Source organism: Salvelinus alpinus, chromosome 24 (assembly GCF_045679555.1).
Source record: "Salvelinus alpinus chromosome 24, SLU_Salpinus.1, whole genome shotgun sequence".
NCBI lineage: Eukaryota > Metazoa > Chordata > Actinopteri > Salmoniformes > Salmonidae > Salvelinus > Salvelinus alpinus.
Genome location: NC_092109.1, coordinates 28,434,852 through 28,460,508, shown reverse-complemented (window position 1 = coordinate 28,460,508; position 25,657 = coordinate 28,434,852). Strand labels below are relative to the sequence as shown.

Here is a 25,657-nt window from a genome sequence, read left to right as displayed (position 1 = left end):
TCACTCAGACATACTTTTTTTCTCCTGTGCAGTCTTCCTCTTCTCTCTACAGTCTTCTTTCAGACTGTGAAGTGTTTGTCCACTGTTGTGTTATTCCCAGGCGCTTATCGAGTGCTGTCTGTGCAGTCCAGAGAGGTCTTGATTTTAATGTAGATTGCTCCTCAGCTATTCCTCACTCTGAACACATGTTGAGGATTAAGAATATTGACATTGTTGATTAGTAAGCAACTGATTTCTCTCTCCACCTCCTTTCCTTACTCTATCATATTCTTTCCCAAGACCGTCTTTCCTCCCTCCACTCTGTATTGCCCCGGCTTTTAAATATACATGAAGTCATGAGCTTCAAGAAAGGCATTGATACTAAGAATAGATGCGTTTTATTTTCCTGGCCCTTTCTTTTTGAGGTGGTCATCATGGTAGATGTATCTACCTCCACAATGTGCCCTGCTGGACTGATGTAATTCTTCTTCTGGGGAAGTGAGTTTATACAATAGAGAGTGTATTAATACTCAGCTCAGAGATGTCTCCTTAAGTATGAATGAGGCTGGAACCCTCATACATCATCCTTCTCTGCCCAGATCAGGACTAGTTAAGCTATTTGAAAGTGGTCTATATTAACAAAGTGTATTAACCCATGCAAGTATTATCCTTTTGTGTGGGAACATACTTAGTTAGCGACAGTAATCCTGGGGGTAATTGAGAAAAGGTGCAAAATCTCTTAGGTGATTTGAGGGCTAAGAGGTGGAGCTGCTGCCATGCTTTTAGGTAATTAATTGGACACGCTAATCTGCAATATTCCCTGCATATAAGCATATTGTGTGGGTGTGTTAAACATGTACAGTTGAAGTCGGAAGTTTACATACACCTTAGCCAAATACATTCAAACTCAGTTTTTCACAATTCCTGAGATTTAATCAGAGTAAAAATCCCTGTCTTAGGTCAGTTAGGATCACCACTTTATTTTAAGAATGTGAAATGTCAGAATAATAGTAAAGAGAATGATTTCTTTCAGCTTTTATTTCTTTCATCGCATTCCCAGTGGGTCAGAAGTTTACATACACTCAATTAGTATTTGGTAGCATTGCCTTTAAATTGTTTAACTTGGGTCAAACGTTTCGGGGAGCCTTCCACAAGCTTCCCACAATAAGTTGGGTGAATTTTGGCCCATTCCTCCTGACAGAGCTGGTGTTGGGGTTAAGGTCAGGGCTTTGTGATGGCCACTCCAATACCTTGACCTTGTTGTCCTTAAGCCATTTTGCCACAACTTGGAAGTATGCTTGGGGTCATTATCCATTTGGAAGACCCATTTGCGACCAAGCATTAACTTATTGACTGATGTCTTGAGATGTTGCTTAATATATCCACATCATTTTCCTTCCTCACGATGCCATCTATTTTGTGGAGTGCACCAGTCCCTCCTGCAGCAAAGCACACCCACAACATGATGCTGCCACCTCCGTGCTTCACGATTGGGATGGTGTTCTTCAGCTTGCAAGAATCCCCCTTTTTCCTCCAAACATAACGATGGTCATTATGTCCAAACAGTTCTATTTTTGTTTCATCAGACCAGAGGACATTTCTCCAAAAAGTACGATCTTTGTCCCCATGTGCAGTTGCAAACCGTAGTCTGGCTTTTTTATGGCGGTTTTGGAGCAGTGGCTTCTTCCTTGCTGAGCTGACTTTCTGGTTATGACGTTATAGGACTCATTTTACTGTGGATATAGATTATTTTGTACCTGTTTCCTCCAGCATCTTCACAAGGTCCTTTGCTGTTGCTCTGGGAATGATTTGCACTTTTCGCACCAAAGTACATTCATCTCTAGGAGACAGAACGCGTCTCCTTCCTGAGCGGTATGACGGCTGCGTGGTCCCATGGTGTTTATACTTGCATACTATTGTTTGAACAGATGAATGTGGTACCTTCAGGCGTTTGGAAATTGCTCCCAAGGATGAACCAGACTTGTGGAGGTCTACAATGTTTTTTCTGAGGTCTTGGCTGATTTCTTTTGATTTTCCCATGATGTCAAGCAAAGAGGCACTGGGTTTGAAGGAAGGCCTTGAAATACATCCACAGGTACACCTCCAGTTGACTCAAATGATGTCAATTAGCCTATCAGAAGTTTCTAAAGCCATGACATTTTCTGGAATTTTCCAAGCTGTTTAAAGGCACAGTCAACTTAGTGTATGTAAACTTCTGACCCACTGAAATTGTGATACATATATTATTTAATTTTTAATTCAATCTGTAAACAATTGTTGGAAAAAGTTACTTGTGTCATGCACAAAGTAGATGTCCTAACCGACTTGTCAAAACTATAGTTTGTTAACAAGACAGTTGTGGAGTGGTTGAAAAATTTGTTTTAATGACTCCAACATAAGTGTATGTAAACTTCTGGCTTCAACTGTGTGTGTTGTTTTTTGTCGGTAGAGACTGAACATAACATGTAGGCTACTAAGGGTACTTTGTCAGTTTACAGAGAAAGCAAAGCAGTATATCTGCTGGTGCACGGAATTCTCTGGGCACACATAACGCAAGACAAAATGTCACTGACTGCTGCCTCGCTTGATTTTAAAATAGATTTTTAGCTCAAATAGATTTTAGCTCCCAATGCCCAGTCAAACTCAAACTATGGTGCTGACTGAGTCTATATATGGCCATGACAAACAGGCAGAGTAAACTGGACAGGTTGCTGCTTTGACAGAAAAGGTTAGCTTTACTTTGATCCAGAGAACACCTGAATGTAAAACCAGAGAGCTATGCTCTGTCTAATAGCAAACTGTAACAGAAACCTCATGTAGCAATCTTATTTTTAGTACTTGCTACACATTGTCAATCAATATCTGTCAGTGCAATGTTAGTTGAGAAAGACCTTTGTTGTCAGTGTCACCATTAGGAATGTGAGAAATCAATTCAAATATTGTGTCCACAATTGTTTTTCTCAACCCTACAGCGCATTCAAAAAGTATTCAGACCCCTTGACTTTTTCCACATTTTGTTACGTTATAGCCTTATTCTGAAATCAAATAAATAGTCCCCCCCCCCCATCAATCTACACACAATACCCCATAATGACAAAGCAAAAGCAGGGTTAGAAAATGTTGCTAATTTATTAGAATTAATTTAAAAAACATATCACATTTACATACGTTTTCAGACCCTTTACTCAGTACTTTGTTGAAGCACCTTTGGCAGCGATTACAGCCTCGTGTCTTCTTGGGTATGACGCTACAAACTTGTCCCACTTGTATTTGGGGAGTTTCTCCTATTCTTCTCTGCAGATTCTCTCAAGCTCTGTCTCGTTGGATGGGGAGTGACGCTGCACAGCTATTTTCAGGTCTCTCCAGAGATGTTCGATTGGGTTCAAGTCCGGGCTCTGGCTGGGCCACTCAAGGACATTCAGAGTCTTGTCCCGAAGCCACTCCTGCGTTGTCTTGGCTGCGTGCTTAGGGTCGTTATCCTGTTGGAAGGTGAACCTTTGCCCCAGTCTGAGGTCCTGAGCGCTCTGGAGCAGGTTTTCATCAAGGATCTCTCTGTACTTTGCTCTGTTCATCTTTCCCTCGATCCTGACTAGTCTCCCAGTCCTTGCCGCTGAAAAACATCCCCACAGCATGATGCTGCCACCACCATGCTTTAACGTAGGGATGGTATTGGCCAGGTGATGAGTGGTGCCTGATTTCCTCCAGGCGTGATGCTTGGCATTCAGGCCAAGGAGTTCAATCTTGGTTTCATCAGACCAGATAATCTTGTTTTTCATGGTCTGAGAGTCGTTTAGGTGCCTTTTGGCAGACTCCAAGCGGGCTGTCATGTGCCTTTTACTGAGGAGTGGCTTCCGTCTGGCCACTCTACCATAATGTCCTGATTGGTGGAGTGCTGCAGAGATGGTTGTCCTTCTGGAAGGTTCTCCCATCTCCACAGAGGAACTCTAGAACTCTGTCAGAGTGACCATCGGGTTCTTGGTCACCTCCCTATATATTGTGTGTAGATTGATGAGAAAAATAAATAATTTAATACATTTTAGAATAAGGCTATAATGTGGAAAAAGTCAAGGGGTCTTAATACTTTCCAAATGCACTGTAAGTGAATCCTGGACCTTCAAACGATGTATTGGGCCAAGATTTTAACTGATGTTCTAATGCAGGGGTGTCAAACTCATTCCACGGAGGGCCTAGTGTCTGCAGGTTTTTGGTTTTTCCTTTCAATAAAGCCCTAGACAACCAGGTGTGGGGAGTTCCTAACTAATTAGTGATGTTAATTCATCAATCAAGTACAAGGGAGGAGCGAAAACCCGCAGACACTCGGCCCCCCGTGGAATGAGTTTGACACCTGTGTTCTAATGTGTTTAACTCTAAAGGTCCTAACATTGTCTTCCCTTCTTTCTCTTACAGCCCGCTGTTTGTCACATGGAAAATAGGCAGAGACAAGCGGTTGAGGGGATGTATAGGTACATTTTCTGCCATGAACCTCCACCCAGGACTCAGGGAGTACACCCTTACCAGGTAAGCCACTCTCTTAACCTGATCATGCCCAGAGTTTCCAAGCATGTACTGTACTCTTCTTTAGTTTAAACCACTGATATCAGTCTTTACATTGTCTTGCTTTTCCCCTAAACAAAAGTCTCCCCAGGAACCGACATTAACGCTGGCCCGGGGCCAGTAAAAACATGTCGGACCAGTGGATCTCGTCAATCACTGTCCCGACTGGCCCAGTAACTTTTCAGTTTATTTTTGCGTTCCAGTTGAACATTTACCTGCTCTGTTGCAATCTACCATTTATTTAAAACCATTGAAGACTAAACACCGAAAAGTCATGATATTTGTATTTGAGCAATATGATTGGCCGCTCATTCAAGCACCACCACACTCCCGCAAGTGACATCAGTTGATACCTTAACACAGCACACACAAGCTGTCCAGAGCAAAAATATGCACTCATTCATCCATTTGCGGAGCTTATTGATTTTAGGGAAGGTGATTTACAAAAGTAAACCTTCAATAGTGAACATACTAACAATATAATGGCTACTGTTGATAGTCTGCACAAAGACACCTAGCATTCATCTTGGCTGGCCTACTGTAGCCATTCAATATATCGCGTTTGTCTTAAAGAGTAACTTTCATTTAAAAAAAAAATGTTTGATCGAAAACCAGATGATTTAGGCATAGTTGTATAGAAATACGTCAATTCTGGTCTTTATTTTGACAGTTCGTTGCAAAATATATATATTTTGGACTTTTTGTAGTAAACCTAGCTCTTTTTGCCCCTAGCGCTTCATCTCTTAACCATTTGAAATGGTAATGTAGGAACACTTATGTCATCTCAAGGGAGGGGTTTGGTATGAAATACACTCTCTTCTAGCTGTGCTGGGTGGTACCACCTCAAGGGAGGGGTTCGGTATGAAATACACTCTCTTCTAGATGTGCTGGGTGGTACCACCTCAAGGGAGGGGTTCGGTATGAAATACACTCTCTTCTATATGTGCTGGGTGGTACCACCTCAAGGGAGGGGTTCGGTATGAAATACACTCTCTTCTATATGTGCTGGGTGGTACCACCTCAAGGGAGGGGTTCGGTATGAAATACACTCTCTTCTAGCTGTGCTGGGTGGTACCACCTCAAGGGAGGGGTTCGGTATGAAATACACTCTCTTCTAGCTGTGCTGGGTGGTACCACCTCAAGGGAGGGGTTCGGTATGAAATACACTCTCTTCTATATGTGCTGGGTGGTACCACCTCAGGGGAGGGGTTCGGTATGAAATACACTCTCTTCTATATGTGCTGGGTGGTACCACCTCAGGGGAGGGGTTCGGTATGAAATACACTCTCTTCTATATGTGCTGGGTGGTACCACCTCAAGGGAGGGGTTCGGTATGAAATACACTCTCTTCTATATGTGCTGGGTGGTACCACCTCAAGGGAGGGGTTTGGTATGAAATACACTCTCTTCTATATGTGCTGGGTGGTACCACCTCAAGGGAGGGGTTCGGTATGAAATACACTCTCTTCTATATGTGCTGGGTGGTACCACCTCAGGGGAGGGGTTCGGTATGAAATACACTCTCTTCTATATGTGCTGAGTGGTACCACCTCAAGGGAGGGGTTCGGTATGAAATACACTCTCTTCTATATGTGCTGGGTGGTACCACCTCAAGGGAGGGGTTCGGTATGAAATACACTCTCTTCTATATGTGCTGGGTGGTACCACCTCAAGGGAGGGGTTCGGTATGAAATACACTCTCTTCTATATGTGCTGGGTGGTACCACCTCAGGGGAGGGGTTCGGTATGAAATACACTCTCTTCTATATGTGCTGGGTGGTACCACCTCAAGGGAGGGGTTCGGTATGAAATACACTCTCTTCTATATGTGCTGGGTGGTACCACCTCAAGGGAGGGGTTCGGTATGAAATACACTCTCTTCTATATGTGCTGGGTGGTACCACCTCAAGGGAGGGGTTCGGTATGAAATACACTCTCTTCTATATGTGCTGGGTGGTACCACCTCAAGGGAGGGGTTCGGTATGAAATACACTCTCTTCTATATGTGCTGGGTGGTACCACCTCAAGGGAGGGGTTCGGTATGAAATACACTCTCTTCTATATGTGCTGGGTGGTACCACCTCAAGGGAGGGGTTCGGTATGAAATACACTCTCTTCTATATGTGCTGGGTGGTACCACCTCAAGGGAGGGGTTCGGTATGAAATACACTCTCTTCTATATGTGCTGGGTGGTACCACCTCAAGGGAGGGGTTCGGTATGAAATACACTCTCTTCTATATGTGCTGGGTGGTACCACCTCAGGGGAGGGGTTCGGTATGAAATACACTCTCTTCTATATGTGCTGGGTGGTACCACCTCAAGGGAGGGGTTCGGTATGAAATACACTCTCTTCTATATGTGCTGGGTGGTACCACCTCAAGGGAGGGGTTCGGTATGAAATACACTCTCTTCTATATGTGCTGGGTGGTACCACCTCAAGTCTTTCTATAAAAGCAGGTGACAGTGTGCCTTATTTGGCAATGGACTTGGTAAGTGGAGTGTGCCACTATATTTTGCATGATGCTTCCCTTGACTAGACTACTGACGTTACACAATTTAAAAGTAAGGCATATTTCCGTGTATGACCAAATAATAACTTTTTGCTTAGCGTTTCATAAACATCTGCGCTTTTTACAAAGGAAAAAAAACATGTAGGCTTTGAGGATTATACGTTTATATTCGTAGCTACATTCATTTTAAGAAGAAATAGATGACATTGGTGGTCATGTCAAGTCGTTGTATTTTTCCCCAACTGCTATGACCGATCGGTGGCACAGTCTGCTCGACAGTTGCAGTTCAGTGGTTGTGAATTCTAATCCCACATGGGGCAGATATATATATTTTCTTCAAATCCTTTATGTTATGCATCTGTGCCCACTCACTTCTAATTCTGAAAAGTAAAAGCATACCTGGGAGAGGGGTCGCCCTGGTTGTAGTTGTAGGGGCTTGGGTACCGTATAAATCTGTGAATTCATTTCACCATTGGAAAAAGAGCAACTGCGTAAATACTGTAATGCAGATTGGATTGAATTGAGCCTTTAATCTTAATTTTCAAGGTGAAGATTGCACTTTTCTTCCCAACACAATACCGCAATACCACATTTCAAAGATTTGTTTTGCACACCATGGGGAATTTGAACTTTGACCGTAAGTGGCAATACATGTCAGGAACTCGGTGCCTGACCATTGAGCTAACTGTTCAGAGCTGTATTTGCTCGTGAAGCACATCATGTTATTATCAGAGCATGTCAGTGGACTTCTGGTAATAATTTTTTAGTGAGATCGGGTACAACTATGTTTATCCAGCCCAAAACTGTATATTTATGAGCAGTTCCCCCCACCACCAACTTTTCACCTGAATGCATTTTTTTTTATTTGAAGGGGTTGGGCAAAGGTTGAAATTGGGATTGACAGTTACCCTTTAAAGGGCAAGCATCCAATTTTTAGCTGTAACATTTATTTTTTCAAAATGACATACTTTAGAAACAAAAATGAATGCAATCAATACAATGCAACTCTAAGGAATAGAGTAATGACTTGCATTGGTAAATTATACTGAACAAAAATATAAACGCAACATGTAAAGTTTTGGGCCCATGTTTCATGAGCTGAAATTAAAGATCGCCAACATTTTCCATACGCACAAAAAGCTTATTTCTCTCAAATTTTGTGCATGAATTTGTTTACATCCCTGTTAGTGAGAATTTCTTCTTTGCCAAGATAATCCATCCACCTAACAGGTGTGGCATATCAAGAAGCTTATTAAAAAAATATGTTCATTACACAGGTGCACCTTGTCCTGGGGACAACAAAAGGCCACTCTAAAATGTGCAGTTTTATCACACAACACAATGCCACAGATGTCTCAAGTTTTGAGGGGGTATGCAATTGGCATGCTGACTGCAGGAATGTCCACCAGAGCTCTTGCCAGAGAATTTTATGTTAATTTCTCTACCATAAGCTGCCTCCAATGTCGTTTTAGAGAATAAGGCAGTACGTCCAACTGGCCTCACAACCACAGACCACATGTAACCACTCCAGCCCAGGACCTCCACATCAGGCTTTTTCACCTGCGGGATCGTCTGAGACCAGCTACCCGGACAGCTGATGAAACTGTGGGTTTGCACAACCGAAGAAGTTCTACACAAACTGTCTGCAACCGTCTGAGGGAAGCTCATCTGCGTGCTCATCGTCCTCACCAGGGTCTTGACCTGACTGCTGTTTGGCGTCGTAACCGACTTCAGTGGGCAAATGCTCACCTTTGATGGCCACTGGCACGCTGGAGTGTGCTCTTCAAGGATGAATCCCATTTTCAACTGTACAGGGCAGATGGCAGATGGCGTGTAAGGCGTTGTGTTAAGCGAGCGGTTTGCTCGCTTTGCTCAACGTTGTAAACAGAGTGCCCCATGGTGGCGGTGGGGTTATGGTATGGGCAGGCATAAGCTACGGACAATGAACACAATTGCATTTTCAAATAAAAAATTGAATAAAATGTTATGTCACGTGCCGAATAATGGAATACAACCTTACTGTAAAATGCTTACTTACAAGCCCTTAACCAACCATGCAGTTTTAAGAAGAATAAGAGTTAAGAAAAAGATTGACTAAATAAAATAAATGAGCAACAATAAAATAACAATAACGAGGCTATATACAGGGGGTACCGAGTCAATGTGCGGGTTACATGTTAGTCGAGGTAATTGGAATAATATGTACATGTAGGTAGGCGTAAAGTGACTCAATGGCAATTTTAATGCACAGAGATACACTGACGAAATCATGAGGCCCAATGTCGTGCCATTCAGCCTCCGCCATCACCTCATGTTTCAGCAAGGTAATGCACGGCCCCATGTCACAAGGATCTGTACACAATTCCAGGAAGCTGAAAATATTCCAGTTCTTCCATGGCCTGCGTACTCACCAGACATGTCACCCATTGAGCATGTTTGGGATGCTCTGGATCAACATGTATGACAGCGTGTTCCAGTTTGCCAATATCCAGCAATTTCACACAGGCGTTGAAGAGGAGTGGGACAACATTCCACAGGCCATAATCAACAGCCTGATCAACTCTATGTGAAGGAGATGTCGCACTGCATGAGGCAAATGCTGGTCACGCCAGATACTGACTGGTTTTCTGATCCCACGCCCCTACTTTAAAAAAAATATATCTGTGACCAACAGATGCATATCTGTATTCCCAGTCATGTGAAAGCCATAGATGAAGGCCGAATGAATTTTATTTGAGTTGACTGTAGAATCTCAGTAAACTCTTTTGAAGTTTTTGCGTTTTATATTTTGGTTCAGTGTGCATTGCACAGCTTTTTATTACATATCATAATAACCAAATGTAGCCTATTAATAGCTGAATGCAGAGAGAATCATGGCAACCTATAGGCCCTGCATGACCCCAATGCATTTAAAAACGACACCATGTCCGGGCCAGTAGAAATTGTTTTTGGGCCAGTGAGAAAAAAATGTTAACGTTGGACCCTGCACCCTCAGTGGAAGATAAAAGCAGAGCAGCTGGTTCTGACCCATCAAGTACTATGAGGCGGAGGGTGGTGACCAGTGACCGGGGAGACGATTGTAGGCACTAGCAGGAGCACCGTGTCTGTTCTGTCTCCTGCTGGGATATCTCCACATTTTTGCCTCATAGGCATGAACAAAAAGAGAGGAGGGAAGAAGGGGTGACAGCAAATCTTTTGGGAGAAAACATTCACCCAACACTTCCCTTTCGTTATATTAAAGTAAAAAAGATGGCAGACATGTTTTGAGTTCTCTGGGTGTGAATCTAGCTGTCTTTTTGCGTTCTTATTATTCTGTCACTGAAAGGAACACCCACCATCATCGAAAACAATTCTGTCTTGTTGGGTTTTGTAAGGAAATGGCTAATTCATTGGGGAGAAGCAGCATGCCAGGTGGACAGGAACAAATAACACTATTTGAATGGGCAGGGGGTGCACGTGAGGCTGAGCTGTAGCTCTCTATCTCTTTCTCACACACATACAGTGGCAAACACACTCACTCACAGGCACACATACTCACTGACATCTGGAACTGGTCTCCTATTGGCTACAAGTTAAGACTCCTGCCAGCCTCCTATTGGCCAGCGCTGTTGTTAGGATGATTCCACACTGAGGCCTGTAGAGGAGGTCATGCACTGCAACAGAGTTCAAGCTTTCTGCTGTCACAGAAAATGTTAAGTTTACTGGACTAAATCACTTAATTAATTTGATCTGATAACAACATAGGAGCCCATACATTAATATTTAAGCAACATGTTTTGTATTTATTTAGTTGACATGCATATTTTTGAACAGCGTCAAGCAGAGTATTGGTGTGATAACTGTGTTTACACAAGCGTTTGTTTTGGTTGAGTTCACCGTAGGTACAGTCAAGGTTCGAGGAGAATGTTTTTTAAAAGTTTCCTCAGTGGATTGAACTGTATCTAGGTACCACAAATGGCAGGCCTCTCGGTTAATTTGTTTTTCAAGAGTTGGGAGGGAGGTTGGGGGAGGGGGAGAGCAGTGTGTTGTGAGGGGGAACCAAAAAAAGCAGGCCGAAGCGTCCAGATGAGGATGCCAATAAAGCTGATGGTTTTGTTCACTCAGCCCGCCTGCCTCTGTGGGCACTAATGTCATTAGTGAGGCCTGGGGTACTTCTGGGAAAAGGGGGCCTTTTGGTGTTTAACTCCAACAGTAATGTTATCAATATAACTGGCTTCTTTGATCAAATGAAAGATTATCCTTCATGTCTTGCATAAAAAAAGTAATGCTATGATTTTCTAGCTTGTTAGCTGTGTCTGATCATAAGGGAGTTGCTAGGGACCTCACGATACGATATTATCACGGTACTTAAGTGCCTATACGATATGTATTGCGATTCTATATGTATTGTGATACCGATGCTCCAAACATACTGCTACCCATATGTCTGCTGCAGAGGAACAAGAGAGAGCCATGAAGAAAACTAGTTTTGTTCAGTAATGGAAATGCTGAAAAGAAATTGGCTCCGTATTTAAAAAGAAGATGGAGAACAAGCAATGAGGAAAAATACTCAAGTTTTTGTGGAGGTACAGCTAACTAGCGCAAAAAGTATATTACAATATTGTCAAAACGATACAATATATCGTCAAAAAGTAATATCCCAATATGCAACTATATAAATTGTTTTCCCCCATCACTATTGATCATGTATTTATACTGAGCCGAACAGACAGGCCAGCTTTAGTTTCTGTTTCGGTGCTTGTGCTAAACATCTCGTGGTTGTTTTGGTTTTCAGACACTTTTCCCTCCCACTGCATTACAATCTCCCTGGTTTTTGTTATTCATATTTATAGATTTCCTAATGCCACAATCTCTCTCACCAGGCAGAACAGAATGCATGCTTAGGAAGATGTTTGTGTTAAACACACAGTTAGGCTATCTTCTGACTGTAGGGAGGACAAAACAGGCACAAACAAGAAAATAACCATTGTCCAAGCACGGCACACCTCTGCCGTTGAGACCTTTTAAAACCAATGGTTTAAATGCTCATGTTTTTCACAGAGCAGAATGTTCATGGCAAAAGTACAGGATGATTAAAATGCAGATGGCTGCAAGCAGCTATTGTACCAAGTAACCGTTGTCCTTTAATTATCCAGTTAATGTTTAGGGACTTTAGGCTTTTTAACTCAGCAATTCTACAGAACACCCCTCCATCTTACCATATACAAAAACATAACTAGGAGCTTGTACCTTTTGAGCTTGTGTGTGTGTTTTCAGTTTTGTCTAGGTCAAAGGACCTTTGGTGCTGAATAAATCATGCAAAGCATGTACATGGAGCGGAGGAACGGCATGGCCCCAGGGACCTCCAGGAGGGGTTTACCTCACTGAGAGATGCTGCTCTGTGCTCAGCTTGCCTCAGAAATGTATGGAACTCATTTACACTGTCATGCCCAGTTCAGATGCACCATTGCCTGTTTTAAAGGCAATTATTTACCAGTGCATTCATTTGATGAGTGGTCTGTCTCCCTAGAGGGGCCAGGTCTCCTGGAGTTAATATCAACCTTCATATCAGTATCGACCAGTAAAGGATATAATACAGTACAATACAGTATTTTATGCAAAGTAGGCCTACTAGGCTGATTTTGTATTAAATGTGCTTCTTTTTTTGATTCGTTTCTAGAAGTCTTTCTTGGTGTGTGATTTTAATCAACCTAATAGCCTCTCTGGCCCACAGTGGGGGAGAGAGGATCTGGTTGAGCTGTGTGTGTCTGTCTGTGTGTGTCTGTCTGTCTGTCTGTCTGTGTGCGTGTGCGTGTGCGTGTGCGTGTGTGTGTGTGTGTGTGTGTGTGTGTGTGTGTGTGTGTGTGTGTGTGTGTGTGTGTGTGTGTGTGTGTGTGTGTGTGTGTGTGTGTGTGTGTGTGTGTGTGGTGCAGGGGATGAAAGAGTATCCGACAATCCAATAAAGAATGCATTACCTTCAGAGTCTGGGCAGAACTGGTTTGAATGTGTCTGCCTGTCTGTCTATCTGTCTCTCTCTGCCTCTGTCTGTCTGTCTCCTTCTGCCTGTCTGTCTTTCTGTCCGTCTGTCTGTCTCCTTTTCTCTCTGTCTGTTTATCTGCATGTGTCAGTCATGTGATCTGCACTACTGTCAACAGGGCCGTTCAGCCTTGCTGCATGGCCTCACCCTCCCAGTGATCTGACATGCACAGTATCAATGTCATACATGAGTGTGTGTTGGTTGTCCTGTTTCAATATACTATGAAGTAACTGACAATGTTCTCATCTCTTCTCTAATTTATCTCTGCAAACATTTACGTTCCCCTTCATTGGTAGACCCTGTCTACAACTGGTATTAAAATAGCTTTTCCATTTCAGATTATAGATACCAATCCGATCACCGTTTAGCATCCACATCTGGTATTTAATCATTTAATTCTGTTCCTTAGATAAGCGTACATCAGGAGTCTTGGTCTGTAGAGGAGGAACAGGTTAACGTCAGAGGATCTTACAAAGCATGTTTTGTCTCTGTGTTGCGCTTGAAGTCCAGAGCAGCCATTTTGTAGAGGTTGCGATCATCTGTTTGTTTTAGTAGACAGCCCTTTTAGAGGGCTGCTAGCGATGTCAAACTCAATGACCTGGTGCTCTGACACTGCCAGCCAGCCAGGCTAGTTACATTCCTGTTGTACTCACTCTCAGGTGCAGTCTTGTGTTTGTATTCAGCTATAGGTCTATAAATGTGAACATGTGTGAAATGCAGTATTAATCCAAGCCAGACCTATTTGGATAAAAGGGTCAGCTCAGTAAAAAGACAGATTTATTTGTTTAATGACTCTTCTGAGAGGATAAGCTTCGCTACTCTCCTGTGAGTGCCAGAGGTATGTGGGTGCTGTTGTTTGTGTATCCGTCTCCTGTCTGGTTAAGATTTGCCAACCCTGCCCTCTAGTCAATCAGTCGGATCTGCAGCCAGCAGCATGTAGAATTCCCCTCTCTCCCATGGAATCTTACACTGGCGCTGCAGAGAATGGCTGCAGCAACACAGACGTTAGAACGTCTCCATGGCTGTTGTCTAGCCACTGAGGCTCTGAGAGCCAATGTTATAGCAGGTCAGGACATTCTAGAATATGGGTGGACTGTCTAAAATCCAACTCACCACTAGGCTAACTATGTTGTTAGCACAGGAAAAGGGAGGGGCCAGTGAAACAGGAGAAATTCCAGATATTGGAAGGGCCTGACTCGTGGGGAATGTCATTGTTGCTTGCTAAGGGCCTCTGTGAAATGCAAGATAACCTTCTGAAAGCTCTTGAGTCTAGATTGAAGCCTCTGAAAGTGTTTTAGTTTAGGCTTGTCTGTTTGTTCTGTACAAGAGTGCTGTGTTGTCCTCCTCAATACTCACATATATACAAAAATGGATTCCCTTCACTCCGCCTTAGCTGCCCAGTAATCTGCTGCCTTGTCAGGTCCTCTGCTTATCATTCCCTCAGCGTGCCCTCAGCGTGCCCTCAGCGTGCCCTCAGCGTGCCCTCAGCGTGCCCTCAGGTCCTAAGAAGTCAATTACTCTGAGAGATCATTTGCTGTGAGGTGTCGTCCACAAACAGTGAGCCGACCTGTTTTATGTCTTTGTTATGTTGCTTCTTCATGCTCCTCTCCCACATCTCCCTCTGGTAAGATAAATTAATGGGCCTCTTTCTACTGAACTCAGCTTGTCACTCCCAATCCTGGACTGAAAGAAGCAGAGTCCTATTTAACACATCATGGACTTAAAAGGGATGCTGTTCAGCGTTCACAGTTCATCCCGTGTGTTGTTACCATATGAGTGTTCTAACAGTACAAATATGTAGAAGAGGCAGCACTATGACAGCATGCCATCACCACATGGCATTTCACTCCTATGGGTGAATTAGGACAGCGTGTGGTGGTAGGTTATGGCTCATGGAGACTGTAACTGACTCCATTCATCTGTGCTGTCATGACATGAGCAGGAAGATGGTGTGCCGTCGTGTGCAGAAAGGGTGGTGGCAGCAGTCTTTTGTTAGGATGGAGTGGAGTGGGGGAGAGAGGGAAAATTAGAATCTGATATGAAGAGTCTGTGGGTCCAGTCAATACGGAGACTCACCTGCCATCAGGTCATTCTATTTTTACATCCCCTCAGATGGGCACTTTCTGAAATGTAGCACGGAAGATATCACTTCATGGCTAATGTCTTCTGAAAGGATAAAGGAAAATGCTTGCAGGGTTTCTTCATTTACATGTTCTCTTATCAGAGAGATTTGGTCTTTCTTTTCATTATAAACATAATGCCATGTGGCTCATAGTAAGATGAGATGAAACGCAAATATGTACTTTGGGTGGACATTGTCATTGATAATCTGTTGGTCTTCCAGTTGAAACTGGTTCAAAGTAGTGCAGCTGATGTTGTCCCTAAACGTCCCCTGTTGTCTCCACAGTGCCCTTAAAGACAGCCGCTTTCCCCCCGTGACGAGGGACGAGCTGCCACGCCTCTTCTGCTCGGTGTCTCTGCTCACCAACTTCGAGGACGTCGGTGATTACCTTGACTGGGAGGTAAGAGACTGAAACAAGACAGGTAGCTATTAATTCATCTTATGCAATACTCTTCAGTCATTTTATTTTTATTGAAATTAAATAGCCTTCACATATGGGAATCCAGCAGTTGAGGTTTACAGTGCACCGGAGAGCAGTACACTCTCCACACAGAGCAGTACGCTCTCCACACAGAGCAGTACGCTCTCCACACAGAGCAGTACACTCTCCACACAGAGCAGAGCAGTACGCTCTCCACACAGAGCAGTACGCTGGGAGAGACAATCTCCAGTGTGAAGTAGAGATGAGAATGAAATAGGAATAGGCCTCTGCTGCAGTTTCTGGTTCTGAATGAACTGGACCCCATTGCAGCCTGGAGATCCACACAGCAAGCATGATTTAGGCAGACAAGTACCATACACAGGCAGTCTGTCTTTGTTGTGAGGACGTAAGCAGTGACCTTGCTGACCCAGAGGGGGGGGGGGGGGGCAAGGGCCCGTGGCGTGGGTGGGTGATTGTGTGTCACCCGCAGATTTTGAATTCTAACTCGAACAATCCCCCGAGCTATCTTGACCGGATTTTGACCCTCAACCAACAATCTGATTTGCCCAAAAGGCACCAACTCATCCAACTGTAGGGTGTTCTGTAGATTGTTCCATAAGTGAGGTACGACGAAACTAAAAGCTGTTTTTCCTAAATCTGTAGTGACAGACGGAATTTCAAGAGTTAGCCCTCCCTGTGACCGGGTATGGTATCTCATACTTCTATAGGTTAGTAACACTGTTAGGTAATGCTGCAGTTTTTCTGGAGTGTTTGGCCGAAGACATGTAGTGTATATAGGCATGTGTCTGTTGTTCCTGTCCATTCATGTGATGTCTGTTCTTCCCTCTCTGTCTCTGTCTCTCCTTTCTCTGGCCTGTAGGTGGGTGTTCATGGCATTAGGATAGAGTTTTTCAATGAAAAAGGATCAAAGCGCACCGCCACCTACCTACCAGAGGTCGCAAAAGAGCAAGGTAAGTGGAATCGTGTGTCCCATCACCGTTGTATAATGTCTGTATGACTGAAGGTCTTGGTTCTAGAGAGAAGTGGGATTCAAGGGGACATAAAGGGGGATATTCAAGGGGATATAACCTTCTCTGTGCAGGATGGGACCACATTCAGACCATAGATTCCTTACTACGAAAGGGAGGCTACAAAGCTCCCATCACAAATGACTTCAGGAAGACCATTAAGTTGACCAGGTAAGAGAGGCTGCTCTCCTTTCACACCGGTTGCTGACTTCCACTGCTGCTGGCCTTGGCTCTGCCTTCAGTGTAGATGATGAAAGTGTTGCTTACTGCTGGGAATATGTGACTGGTGCATCATTACTGTAGGGGACCCTCCCAAAGCCCACCGTGGTCTTGTTTGCCACAGTACAGACAGAAATCAGTGAAGGAGTACTGCTGTATCCATAGCAGCATTAGGGTGTAGAGATTCTAGTGCCACTGCCAGGTAAGTTGGGGTAACTGTTCCTTCTCTAACTTCTCTCTCCTCTTGTTTAGGTACCGTAGCGAGAAGATGACAATGAGCTATGCTGAGTACATTGCCCACCGCCAGCACCATCACTACCAGAACGGCACCGGGCACCCTCTACCCCCATACAACCATTATTCCTGACAGCGAGCCGCATGACCAATCACTGGACCTCTCTGCCGACCTTTTCCCAGGAGAGCCCGCCCCCTCCTGGTCTAGCTATCTCTACTACTGTACCATTTTATGATGATAGTTTCCGTTGCCATGCTGACGCTCTCCCAGACGTTGATGTGGCAACGGGTGGCAAAATGAGCATCAATTGATGATGACGAGAAAAAACTAAAATCTTTTATTTTTATCCTCCTATTGATTTAGTTTTTGCAGCATATATATCAATATCTATAACCCCTTTAGTTTTTATTTTTGTTCACAAATACTCGATTTTCCTAAATGTATTATTTTCAAACAATCCTAATCAGGCTTTTGATTCTGTGGATGGAAGCAAGTCATATATATGGTGAATTCGTAATGCATAAAGGTATAGGCTCATATTTTGTGTAGGCTTAGCTACAGTGTCCCATCTATTAGGGACATGTTTATCTTTTTCTGTTGAATCCTTTCTTAGTAGCCAGCTTGGCATTATGTGTGTCATGTGGCAAGCCAACAGCCGTTCTGGAAGACTCAATTTTGCGATTCTTCTCAAGAAATAGACTAATGTTGGTTTGGCCTTTGTAACCCGTTGTAGTGTTGTAGATTGTAGGGTTGTGATGCCACGCCACTAGTACTTGCTGGTCTTTTTTATTACATTACCCCACACGTGTTTGCTTTTCTGTGTGTGGTTAGAAGTTTGTTGTTAAATTCACATCCGACAGGAGATTGAAACCGCTGTATTAAATTAGGAATAGGATCATGACAAAATATTTGACAGAGACGTTCATTTCCACCCCTGAGTGTTTTGTAATGAAACCTGCAAAACTTGAATTGAATTTGTTCGGCTCCAGCTCAGATATTTTCACCCGCTCTTCTTTCCAACTTGAGAAATGTATGGAGGAAGCCATTTTAGCATGATCATGGCTGCGTCAAAGGAGGTAAACTGTCCCTTGTCTCTGTGAAGCAGGCCGCTAGTGAAAGTGATCCATAGGGCTGGAGGTTGTGATAGGGTTGGAGAGTTGACTGCAGGGCTGGAGGTTGTGATAGGGTTGGAGAGTTGACTGCAGGGCTGGAGGTTGTGATAGGGTTGGAGAGTTGACTGCAGGGCTGGAGGTTGTGATAGGGTTGGAGAGTTGACTGCAGGGCTGGAGGTTGTGATAGGGTTGGAGAGTTGACTGCAGGGCTGGAGGGTGTGATAGGGTTGGAGAGTTGACTGCAGGGCTGGAGGTTGTGATAGGGTTGGAGAGTTGACTGCAGGGCTGGAGGTTGTGATAGGGTTGGAGAGTTGACTGCAGGGCTGGAGGTTGTGATAGGGTTGGAGAGTTGACTGCAGGGCTGGAGGTTGTGATAGGGTTGGAGAGTTGACTGCAGGGCTGGAGGTTGTGATAGGGTTGGAGAGTTGACTGCAGGGCTGGAGGTTGTGATAGGGTTGGAGAGTTGACTGCAGGGCTGGAGGTTGTGATAGGGTTGGAGAGTTGACTGCAGGGCTGGAGGTTGTGATAGGGTTGGAGAGTTGACTGCAGGGCTGGAGGTTGTGATAGGGTTGGAGAGTTGACTGCAGGGCTGGAGGTTGTGATAGGGTTGGAGAGTTGACTGCAGGGCTGGAGGTTGTGATAGGGTTGGAGAGTTGACTGCAGGGCTGGAGGTTGTGATAGGGTTGGAGAGTTGACTGCAGGGATGGAGGTTGTGATAGGGTTGGAGAGTTGACTGCAGGGCTGGAGGTTGTGATAGGGTTGGAGAGTTGACTGCAGGGCTGGAGGTTGTGATAGGGTTGGAGAGTTGACTGCAGGGCTGGAGGTTGTGATAGGGTTGGAGAGTTGACTGCAGGGCTGGAGGTTGTGATAGGGTTGGAGAGTTGACTGCAGGGCTGGAGGTTGTGATAGGGTTGGAGAGTTGACTGCAGGGCTGGAGGTTGTGATAGGGTTGGAGAGTTGACTGCAGGGCTGGAGGTTGTGATAGGGTTGGAGAGTTGACTGCAGGGCTGGAGGTTGTGATAGGGTTGGAGAGTTGACTGCAGGGCTGGAGGTTGTGATAGGGTTGGAGAGTTGACTGCAGGGCTGGAGGTTGTGATAGGGTTGGAGAGTTGACTGCAGGGCTGGAGGTTGTGATAGGGTTGGAGAGTTGACTGCAGAGCACATTGTCCTCTCATTCATTGTCCTCTGAGAAAAATACCGTCATCCTGTTATTTCATGCTAGTTGGTTTGAGAGGAAAAACCAATGAAGGAGACTTGAGTCTAGTGACAGGTATATGCTAAAACTACTTAAAGCCATATTCTGTTTTTAATGCATGTGGTTGTTTTGTAGGCTTGAGATGTTTGCTTCCCCCCCACCCCTCTTATCTGTAACCTCTGTGTTTACTTCCTCTACGAGTTTACTTTATTCTGGTGGCTTTGGTCCCAAACGTTGGGTTTCCTCTCAAAGTTTGTGTTTTGGTCCTGGTTAGGAATCTGGGCCTGTAAGACATTATCTGGACTTACTCAGTTAGCATGGGTTAGCATCAGGGGTGTATTTATTAGTCGGAGTCTGTTGCAAAATGTTTTGCAATGAAACCTGTTTACTGTTTGGTTCCTAGAGTAAACAGGGAAAATGGAACGAAACGGAGAGGACTACCTGAATTTGTACAATAGAAACTCATTTTCATTGATAAACGTTTTACATTTGCAACGGAATCCGACTGATGAATACACACCAGCGTTTGAACTCCTTTGTGCTGTTTGTTAGTCCTCATCACCTCCGCTGCTTTTATACCATTTTAACTGAAGCTTGTGGCCACAATGACAAATAATGAAACTTGATGTAGGCCTAATCAATGTTTACATCCACATTTGACATTACATGCTTGATGACTGACGGTTGCCATAGTTGTACACTTTCATGTGCTCTCGTCAAAACGCTATGAGATCTTGTGGAGGCTTCTGGAGATAGCATCTAGCTAACCTTAAACCCTTGGAACTGGTCATCGTCGGTTGATTTGTTCAAATCCGTTATTTCCTCATGACATGCTGCTGTTTGTTGAGGTGCTTGCCGTTTTCAGGACCAGTTGCTCCCCATCTCTGTGCCACTAGAAACCATGCATGGGTTGTTGGTCTGTCTTGTCAGCTGTTTTGGCAGATTGGTGAGCTGGTTGAAACGGATGCAGAGGAAACTGAGAAAGAGTGGTCAAGCTGCATTCAAACCCTACATAAAGAGCCAGGGATTTCAAGTAACCAGTTAGTCAATGTCCTCTTCAAGTGTTCCTTTTTGTCAGTCACATCCATGCCCAGTAGTTGGTATGTTTTATCAAGTGTAGTTAATGGATTAGCTAATGATCTCTGTGTCGTGTACAGGTTTGAGAGGTGCTTGTACAACAAACAAAAAAGAACGAACATATTTTTTTAAACATCTTTTACCAACTGACAGTAGGGTTAATCCTTTTTATTTTATTTTTATATGCAAAATGTTAAGGGCTTTTGGCATTCCATCCACAGTAACCCGAAATGACCCAGATTTCAGTTGTGTTGATTTAATAAATGATGGACCAGTAAAATGGTGCCCTGAGTGTTCCTCTGTCCTGTACTGTCTAACACTGACCTCAACCTACAGGGCAGTGACGGGCCTTTAAAACCTGATTCACCCATTCACCTTCAGATAGACACATTGTAGCGGGAGGCAGATGGGAACCTTTGTTATAATCATACCAGGACATTAGAAACCCCAGCTTACTTCATTAATCTAGCCTATTGTAGAAGGGGTTTGTCCACAGACATGCTTGGTTTAGATGTTATTGTGGTAATGGTCCATCTATCCTGTTCTCTGTGCTTCCCTGCTCAGATATTGGATGGCATTTCCTTCATATTATCCTCTTGTGGTCAGGGAAATGCTGCTCAAAAACATTGACAAGACAAAGGAGGCCTATGTAAAGAGATATATTGGCCTAGTAGTTTGTCACAAAAACAGTTTTCAGAGAACTGCGGGACAAGCTATCCCTGTTGTTGAACAATCGGGTACCCATTTTCTGGTCCATTCAATACAGCACAACCTGAATACTTTTCTGCTGCAAAATCAAGTCCACCATTCTCTTTTACATACTTGCCGATATATGTATACACAAATGCAGTCCATTCTGTTGCATGTGTGTATAAAACATACAGTATGGTTTAATCCCTGACATCGAAGGCTTAGAGACTTGTATAAATCATCAAAAATAAATAAAATGGTGCTATTGGACCTCATGTTGGGGCGGTCGCGAGTTTCGTGACTGGTCATGCGGACTCATCGATCATATCCGACTTATTATCCTTGATATATGCAGATCTGTTCAACAGGTGTTTTTTCCTACCAGTGTAAGTCAACACCCTGCAGGTTTGAAAGGACAAGAAGTCACTACTAACCCCCCCCCCCCAACTCCCTGCCTCATGGCCTGGGGGTTAAAGGTATAGTCTGTCGTTCAGTAGATCGTGGCATCAGAAGGGGACATTCTCTCCTGGACTGGGACAGTAAAGAGTTGGAGTAAAAGGGGTCTATCGCCCCTCCTCTCCAGCCTCCCATCGTAGGCCCCTTTCCCTGTCCAGCCCACGATTGGATGTTCCTCTTAGAAGCACACCCATAACACTTCATGTTTTACTCTGTTAAATCGTGAGTTTTTATAGCTGTCCTGTATCATTTACTCATCCATGGAGTTGATTATCAGCTTTAAGGTCATCTGACAGAAGGCTCTCACTCAACTCTGGCTCTTACAAACTCCCTCAAAGGAAGTCGTGCTTCTCATGTAATATTGTCATTCATGTAGCCCTCTATAACAGTGGTTTCTTTAAGCTGGACATGAGGGTGGGTTTAGTTGGCAGGTTTAGTGAGCCAGATGAGTGATTGCTGATGTCATCATGAACCTTTACGTTCAGTCATTTAACATGGAAATGACTGAACGTAAAGGTTCATGAATATCAATAAATCTCAGTCAAATGTGATGTGATTTTCCTGGTGTCCTTCAAAAGATTATTCTGACTGCTAATTAGCAGTTAGTTTAAACACCTCTGCCCATGGATGAGTGACCATTGTTCATACTAACACAACTGGGATAATGTGTAAAGACAATGTCATTTGGTTCCATTGCCCGGTTTAGCCCCTGCATCCCTTGTATGTGTACCGGTATGCATATATTTTTGTGGAATGCTTAAGCTCCTATTACCTTTGTATGTTCAACTGAACCAAAGATGCCTCTGGCCCATAGAGATGTATAGAGATCATAACATGGAAGTAACCTGTTTTTGCATGGACATTTAGGGCTTCCTCCTTTTTAAAATGGTCAACTGGGTGGGGATTCCTATGGGTTGGGAGTGATCGACCAATGAGCAGAGCATTGTTTTCTTCAAATTAGTTTGTCTAGTTTGTAATTGGCTTTAAGCTATATGGCTGCCATCTAGCGGCCACAATAAATTGAACACAATTTGGTTCAAGACTCCATCACTGCAGGTGGTAGTAAGTCATCAATGTTAGCTTTACACTTTGTTCAAACATCAAAAGAAGAAGAAAATGGAGAAAGCCTCAATGGCACTGCGCGTGCTGTCACAGACGCCATAATGGCACAGATACAACGTAGCGATCTCGATACATCTCTATGTTTTGGCCAAGTCCAACTGCTGCTCCTCAGGCCTGGCTTCCTGTCCTTCCAAAAAACACCCCTGCAAGAGACAAAATGTTATTTCTTTCCGTCTGTTTCAGATTTTTTTTAAATCTGTTTTTTTTGTACAATTTCTAACTTGTCTTTTTGATTTCTTTAGCAACCTCTTATTCAATGAATTTCATTGATTATGTCTGAAGCCTTACCCGGCATCAAGGATAGTGAAATTACTTGGTTGCACACAATTTTTTATTTTGTTGTCGTCACTTGTATTTTCATTATTTTAATTTTTTCAACAACAAAAAAACCCATAGCGTGCCTCCTAGATGTATGGGTTTCTGTGTTTCTTTCCTAAAGACCAGCAGTTATACTTTATATAAAAGATGAGTTTGTCCTTGTTTTTTATGCCGTTAAAGATGAATAAAGACCTCTTTTCTTTACTCTGGACCCAGTAGCTGCACTGGTATACAATCGCACTAATAGATAAACAAAAAATAAATAAATAAATGAATCAATAATAAATCAAATAAGAACTACAATAAACTTGTGTTTGGAACTTTTATAAGATTTACTAAAATAAAAGAAATTACTGTTTTTGTACATCAAAATCTATTATTTTCCCCAAAACTATTTTGGATCTAGTTTAAATTATTTTAGTGGTTTTCTATGTTCTGAAAATGTGAGACACAGAGTTGTGCGACGTGTCGCTGTGCAGAGTAACTGTCTCTGCTGTGGTGGCATGACGGGCCGCGGGGTTGCCTGGTGTAACCCCTCACACCCACCTTTTATTTCTTCTACTTTTCATTTTTGGTTCCGTCTCTTTCTCTGCTTTAGTAACTTAAATGTTGATGGAATAATATGAACTGGGGGGGGGGGAAGACTCCTTTAGAGCTAGAGTCTCCTTCCTCTCCCATTGAATTGCTGTTAGTGTGATGAGACTTGAAATGGGCATTTATGATAGTATGGCTCCAAAAAAATACAGAAAATGAAAAATGTTTTTAAAAAATGTGTGGGGAGGGAGAAAATCTTATATATAGATGGGTTATCAGTGGGTATGTGAGCAATGGCTGTGGATATGATAATGTAGTTTTAAACATTGTTATTACCTTTTAAATTCATTTAGCCAATAAAAATGAATAAAACCAAGTGAAAAGATAAATGTGTGTGTGTGAGTTGTGTAATGGGTGTTTTTCCATGTTAAACGACTGATAACGTATTTGGTTGTATGCTTGGAGAGTTGGAGCCTGATTGCATGTCATACAATACACATTAGGTTATATTTATAGCTTGGATAACAAGTCCATAGTAATGGAAAGGAAATAATTTAGGTGCTACACATTGGTGGTGTTAGAGGTGTTTGCCGCTTACTATTTAAATCCCTGTGAGGACTGGAAAAGAGCTATATTATCTACACCTGTAGTGATGCGTGGGTGAAATCGTAGGAAGCCAAGCTCCCCCCCCCCCCCCCCAAAAGGCATTTTACAACCAATGTGCTGTGATAATTACTTAGTTTGCTCTATAACCTGTTAGTTCATATAAGCCACAGTGGCAGAATAAATGAAATCACACATTTGTTTCATTGCAACATCTGTCCGGTGAAGTCCACTTAACATATTTCATGTAACAAACAGTTAATGATCTACAGCATGGTCAAGCAAGGTAATGTTTCCAACATTTTCGGGCTACTATTGATTTAGAACCAGTTACTGCAAGTCACAAAGAAAACAGGAGCTGCCTCAACTATTCCAGCACCATTTCAACTTCAACATTATCTAATCACCTCTACTTAGTCTAATGCAGTGACAACTAAAAGATACTAAAAACGATTTTGTCAAATGAACTTAAGCCAAATGTGATGTGGCTGAGCTCACTCAGTTTAACTCAACGCTGATTGGCTTTTATTATTGAATTTTTTATCAAGGGAGGCCAAATGCTCACTGACATCCCATCCTGGGCAGCAATAATGTCCTACTCTTTTTGACCTGACTGCATCACATACAGTTGAAGTCGGAAGTTTACATACACTTAGGTTGGAGTCATTACAACTCATTTTTCAATCTCTCCACAAATGTCTTGTTGACACACTATAGTTTTGGCAAGTCGGTTAGGACATCTACTTTGTGCATGACACAAGTAATTTTTCCAATAATTGTTTACAGACAGATTATTTCACTGTATCACAATTCCAGTAGGTCAGAAGTTTACATACACTAAGTTGACTGTGCCTTTAAACAGCTTGGAAAATTCCAGAAAATTATGTCATGGCTTTAGAAGCTTCTGATAGCCTAATTGACATCATTTGAGTCAATTGGAGGTGTACCTGTGGATGTATTTCAAGGCCTACCTTCAAACTCAGTGCCTCTTTGCTTGACACCAGGGGGAAATCAAAAGAAATCAGCCAAGACCTCAGAAAAAAAATTGTAGACCGCCACAAGTCTGGTTCATCCTTGGGAGCAATTTCCAAACACCTGAAGGTACCACGTTCATCTGCACAAACACGCAAATACGCAAGTATAAACACCATGGGACCACGCAGCCGTCATACCGAACAGGAAGGAGACGCGTTCTGTCTCCTAGAGATGAACGTACTTTGGTGCGAAAAGTGCAAGTAATTCCCAGAGCAACAACAAAGGACCTTGTGAAGATGCTGGAAGAAACAAGTACAAAAGTATCTATATCCACAGTAAAACGAGTCCTATATCGACATAACTTGAAAGGCCGCTCAGCAAGGAAGAAGCCACTGCTCCAAAACCGCCATAAGAAAGCCAGACTACGGTTTGCAACTGCACATGGGGACAAAGATCGTACTTTTTGGAGAAATGTCTTCTGATCTGATGA

General features: G+C 43.2%; 1 protein-coding gene across 2 annotated transcripts in view; it reads left to right on the top strand.

Annotated features, from left to right (window-relative positions):
- Nucleotides 1-23,978, top strand: part of LOC139552540 (nuclear protein AMMECR1-like) — a 34,175-nt gene extending 10,197 nt beyond the window's left edge. Inside the window, exons 2-6 of one of the 2 annotated variants that reach the window (XM_071364362.1) lie at nucleotides 4,387-4,497; nucleotides 15,468-15,582; nucleotides 16,484-16,574; nucleotides 16,706-16,802; nucleotides 17,103-23,978. In XM_071364362.1, the coding sequence (XP_071220463.1) occupies nucleotides 4,387-4,497; nucleotides 15,468-15,582; nucleotides 16,484-16,574; nucleotides 16,706-16,802; nucleotides 17,103-17,217 (529 nt within the window). In that variant the 3' untranslated portion in view covers nucleotides 17,218-23,978. The remainder of the gene's footprint in view (nucleotides 1-4,386; nucleotides 4,498-15,467; nucleotides 15,583-16,483; nucleotides 16,575-16,705; nucleotides 16,803-17,102) is intronic. The other variant, XM_071364363.1, reaches the window with a different exon arrangement.
- The last annotated feature ends 1,679 nt before the right edge of the window (nucleotides 23,979-25,657 follow it).